At 31.0% G+C, this 6,000-nt stretch overlaps 1 protein-coding gene across 1 annotated transcript; it reads right to left on the minus strand.

Moving 5' to 3' along the window:
- Window positions 1-3,160: 3,160 nt before the first annotated feature.
- LOC111685087 lies at window positions 3,161-4,622 on the minus strand. The gene is made up of 2 exons (XM_023447326.2): window positions 4,010-4,622; window positions 3,161-3,947 (listed from the first exon to the last, which is right to left on the minus strand). The coding sequence occupies exons 1-2, from the start codon at window positions 4,469-4,471 to the stop codon at window positions 3,243-3,245; spliced, it is 1,167 nt and encodes a 388-aa protein (XP_023303094.2). The 5' UTR covers window positions 4,472-4,622; the 3' UTR covers window positions 3,161-3,242.
- Window positions 4,623-6,000: the final 1,378 nt, after the last annotated feature.

Genomic DNA, 6,000 nt, shown 5'->3' on the forward strand with positions numbered 1-6,000 from the left:
TATTGAATTTAAAAATTTTTAATATTCTAATCTCAGGATTTATTACTATGTAATATTGTTATTTTGGCCATGAAGGCTTTATATTACGAAATAAATAAATAATAATAATTAACGAGATTTTTGAAAAAATGTGAACGTATTGTTAATTTTTTGGGCCAATAAAGTATTTTCTTTTTTTAGGTTTTTTATTCATTTTTTTAATATTGCTGCATTATTTTATAAAATTTAATATTTTTATTACTCCTATTACTATTTAGAATAACATTTTTTAGATATTTTAGTAGTGGAACGTCTAAATTTGGACATTTCTTAACCGATTTATTATCCTATATACCTATCAGAATTTATCAATATTTGACATAACATGAAATCTATCGTTTCTTTCATTAAATTTCGAAAATAATAAGTAATTTTGAATTGGATACATGATATATTAGATAATCAATGGATTTGGGCCTAGAAAAATTGTTTTGTGATGTATAAATCTATATAGGTATTATAACAAAAATAATCCGGGTTTTTGGTAATTTTGTATTGATAAACAAAAACTAAATTACGGAAACTCCATCCATTTGGGGAGTATTGTGTAAGTTTTGTTTAGAATTGTATAATACTGATTCTTATTCAATAAATCTAACACTAAGTACCATCCTAGCCACTCTAAATATAGGGACATCACCATATACCACTATAGAACTATTAAATGCTAAAATCTTGATTTTCAACCTCATATTTTAAACTCTTTATTTTGTGAATAAGATACAGTAGGCGTATTTGAATCTGGATAGTTATTCTTGATTTGGGTTCTAAATATATATAAGTGTATGTATTAGGTGAAAAATATTGCTTTTGTTGACGTTACGGTATGATAACCACCTCTATTTTAAAATATCTAAATAAGGTATTTTTCCTGTACTACACGACGGTTCAATATAGATTGGTTCCAAGCAACCTAAGGTCTGTTTAGAGGTCTAAATTTAAACATAGTGTTCCTCTTAGTTCGTATAAAGATTTTGAAAAAGATAAATCAGGAGTCCAATAGTTTTCCTTGGATACAAGTCGCTTCCCTTTGGCAGTTAAAGATATTGAAAGAGCACTCAGTGCGTTTTTTCTAATAATTCTTTGGGCAATTTCATCTATTACTCTATTTTATATTCTTTAATGTTATTGATTAAAGATTTCATAATTATATTTTATTGTTTTACACTTGCTTTAGAAATCTAAACTAATTTTTTATATCGAAATTGCCTCATTATTATCCTTTAAACATTTTAAGGCAAATAACATCACATTTTCACCCAATGAGGATATGTTTTTTGCAAATCGCAATTGAAAAATACTTAACACTCTTCCTTTTAACAATAAAACAATAAATTCCAAAAAGGAATTAAAACATAATTTAAAAAAAACCCAACGAAATTACGGCAATTCTCAATATGCAAAATACTTTATTGCATGCAAATTCTGTTGAAGAATAATAAAATGCAACAACAAATGCACCAAAATTTGTATTTTAATATTTTTTTCTTGGTTTTCCCATTTTACACAATCTCTATTTTTACTTGGAAAACATAAATTTACTTTTTACATGTTTTTTCTAATTTTATTTACATATGAACAAAAATCTAAATTCTCTTAAAAAGAGGTAGGCAAAAAACTTAGTTGATTCACTGTATGTTGGTTTTATGGCTTTGCTGATTTTGTTAATTTCTTTGTTTTGTTTCATTTGACATAATCCACACTAGGAAACTTTTGTTGAGAAACTTTTTCCTAAATCTCTTTTGAAGTTTCCTTGATGTCCACACTAAGAAACGCTTGCTTCAGAAACTACGTGTTAATTGCGTACGCGGGCATAAAGAAAACCACCCGACGAAACAAGTTTTCGAGACGAGAAACTTTGTATCGTATTTTTTTCATGCCATATCAAAAGTTTCCTAGTGTGGAGAGGCCTTTAAAGAAATTGAAATTGATTTTATAAAATTTACCTCATAGGGAACAAACTATGGTAAAAGGTATTTAAGATTCGACGAAGGCGAATATCTTCATCTGAAATGTTGTTAATTGTTAGATCTCTATTGCTGTTGTAGCAGCGTAAAGTCAGTGTGGCTGGGTTGATAATCCTTGCTCGTTGTTCGTTGAACTTCCGGTACTTAGAACCGATTATTGTGGGAACGAGATCTCTATTGTCAAAAACTCCGGTTTTATTGACATGAAATTTAAAAGGGCGTAACAACGCAATTTTCTACTAATCAGAAAGTCTTAGGGCGAGTTATTCTGATAAAGATAATCTTCATTCTTTGATTAAACCTGGATTAATATATGTTTCGTGTTTTTCAGTTATCAGTAAAGTTATTCATTATCTTAGTTTAACTGAGTATAATTGGTCAATTAAACTCAAGCTATAAGTGAGAAAACACAATTAACAAAAACAATAAAACAATGATTTCGGGAGAACAAAAACATAATATTTTAAGTAAATTGCATTTTTCTGATTTGTTTTGTTTTATTTATTATTGTTTTAAATGTTTATTTAACATTTTTCCAAAATTTTTCCATTTTACAAAAGTATTGTTTGCAAAAAACTGCTTTTCATTGTTTATGTTTTTGAGTGAAAACTTGGCATTACTAACAAAGTTAACTGAGCTTAAATCTAAAACTGAAAAACACAATCATCGGTTAAAGTCCGCCTAAATTTGTTCCGAGTTTAATCTAACAGCAAGTTAAGCCTAGTTTAACTGAGGAGTAAGAAACCCGGCCTTAAAAAGCCACATAATAGACAATCATATTTAAACTTTTCCTTTAATTTTATTAGTTTTCATTATACCCACTCACTACACACACTTTTCTTTTTGCCCAAGGACGAAGCCTAAAAGGGATAAAATCGGTCCATTATTTCGCCTAGCCCCAATACAATTGTAACCCCCCCCCAAAAAGTGCCTTTGGACTCATAATTAAGTTACTTTCATAGAACTTTAAATGACATTACCGATTTTTGTAATGATCGGGTCTCATTTGACCCTAGCCCCTATACAAACTCCTTTCAAATTTCACCTATAAACACTAAAAACTATTTTAAATTGTAGACGTGAATACCTCTACCAATATTTATAAGGATAGGACCTTTGAGTCCTCTTGTAATACATTTTCATACATCCCGAAATGTTTCATACTAATATGAAATTTACAATTTATTAATTTTAAATTTCTTATCCTAATTATTACACTAACATAAATGACATGCTTTAATTATTGCTTGAACGATTATCCATTAAATGATCGTCCTCTTCACCCACCTCCAACATGGCCAGCATTATTTTTCTCTTAAGACGTTTACGTGAAACTTCTGAATTTAAATTACGAAATTCATTCGCTACTAATTCACCAAATGCATCCCATTGATCACGTACAATGGTTACTGGTCTATTCGATGAACTTGACGTTGATATTACAGGAGTATTTAAAGATGAAGAGGTGGTTGCTGCGGTGGCTGGAATTGTGTTTGAATGTGAAGAAACTACAGATATATTATTTGAACTTAATTCTATGACCGATGATGAGTCATCATTTATGTTTATAACCTCCGTTTGCGAAGAGGTACAAGTTGACGAATGTGCTGGTAAATGTTGGGACTTTGTTTTATTTAAAGATTGTGAGAAATTTCTTGTGGAAATGGAAGTTAATTCTTGGTTCTTTTGTAGTTGTGCAGGAGGTTGATATTTTTGATCATAGCCCTCCCCACGGCTATTCGTTTGATCAACTTCTATGACTTCATTTTCGAAAGATTGATAATCGTCGGTGATTATTTCTTCGTTGACATTGTCATCATATTGAAATTGTGACACATCTTCTGATTGTGTAGTATTGCTACTACCGCTGTTATTGGGCAGAACAGTGCTAACATTAAGATCATCTTCAGAATTACTAAAATCGAATCTTACACGCATTTTCTGTAATAATAAATAGACAATAAATATCAATTTATTACAAGTGAATTAAAAGCAGTGCTTACCTTTGGTGGCTGGTAGGAGGAGGCTTGATAACCACCCGGCCTGGGTTCGATGACATGACGTAAAAACATCAGCGACTCAAAATGACTCCACTTGCAACGCAAATCCATTGCTATGGCATCATCGAAGCTAACACCAGCCTCTTCTATACGTTGCTCCAACTTTTTCATTTCCGTATTGAATTGATTGCGTAGATTGTGTATCTTTTTGCCAAACTCAAACTTTGGAACACTCAAAGTCGTACAAATATCCTCTATAGCTCGATTACGTTTCTCTTTATTCTTGTAGGATTCATGCCAGTGATTCCAAAGACATTCATGTTTTTTGTATAGATCTATCAATTGGTTTATTTTCTCTCTTGTCCAAACCGAGGATTTGCGATTCTGTGATAGTTGCTGCTGCTGCTGCTGCTGCGTAGGCTCCTGCTTTTGTGGCGTTGCTGTGTTTGCTTTTTCTACTTTCATTTTGAGTTGTTTTTAACGTTCAATAAAATTTGAATATAATTTTATTTCATTACAAACTAAATTATTGCATTTATTTTTAATTTGTATATTTCACGCGTTTTATTAATGGCTTGCTAGAATAATGTAAACATCTGATTTTTCCTAATTTTCTCGCACGCCATATTGTTTTTTGTGTGATAATAGCATGCTATAAAATTGTTGATATTGTCATTCGAGTTGCCAGAGTGTAACATTAATTTTTTTATACTGGGAGTTTTATACAAATTACATTTATATTTGGAAAATAATAATAAATTTATAGAAAATATGTGGATGTTTTCATTGAATGGAATCTCCAAGAATAATAAAATGAATCAATCTCCAAGAATAATAAAATATATAAATGTTTGTTTTTTTAAGTTTGCTTATCTACTCCTGTAGCTGAGACTTAACTTGGCCGAATCGATGATTCACAACGCCAACTCTAATTTTTCCAGTACGACTGGGCGGAAAACAAATTTAAGTTTTTTATGGTACTCCACCATAATTAAAATTAAAAACTTAGTTAACACGATTGGAAATGGTCAACATGCGCCTTAAGAAAAAAAAAAAAACGTAACTTGGTACAGTTATTTGACCTCACACATTGGCCAATGTGGTTTGAAACATAAAACTCTCGACTGCAGAGCAAAAAGGACGACCTGATTACCCTTAAGCGATAATTGCAACGACGCACGACGGTCTTCCGCCAGCCAGAGCTATATTACGAATGCAAATCAAATGTTATAATTTTTTTATAGACTTGTTTTTGTTAATTAAATAGTAAACCTTGGTGCGCTACATTAGGTGGATGATTGATTAAGCGTGGCTTAGAACACCTACTTGTATCTCTCCTACTTTTTGAAAAGAACTCCTTCAACATCAATAGCATTAGCTACTGGGATTTGCTAATCATACTCGGGGTTCATGATATTCTAGTGAGTTGGATAGTATCGATGCTTGGCTACAGAATTATCAACTTAACCACAGGATTTGGAAACGAATTACTAGGAGTACATTAATAGAATGAGTGTAATATCTCCTACACTAGTAACTGTCGGTCAATTCTATCTTAAGAGTCTATAAAGTTAATGGTAGGACTTTGCTAATTGATCCTTGCTTATTAAGATGAATTGCACACAAAAGCTACCAGAGAACTGTTAGGACGGAACAGGAAGAGTATAAGCACTTTAATAAGTATAATCGGTCAAAGCGTAATTTGAGTTCTTAGATGGAATAAGAAGAGAAAGAAGAACTGGATACAGTGGGGTATTTCTCTTTATAATCAATCAATCTATCTATCTATTTATCTATCTTTCTATCTATCAATCTATCTATCTATCTATCTATCTATCTATCTATCTATCTATCTATCTATCTATCTATCTATTAATCTATCTATCTATCTATCTATCTATCTATCCATCTATCTATCTACCTATCTATCTACTTATCTATCTATCTATCTCTCTATCTATCTATCTATCTATCTATCTATCTATCTATCTATC

Source organism: Lucilia cuprina, chromosome 6 (assembly GCF_022045245.1).
Source record: "Lucilia cuprina isolate Lc7/37 chromosome 6, ASM2204524v1, whole genome shotgun sequence".
Taxonomy (NCBI): domain Eukaryota; kingdom Metazoa; phylum Arthropoda; class Insecta; order Diptera; family Calliphoridae; genus Lucilia; species Lucilia cuprina.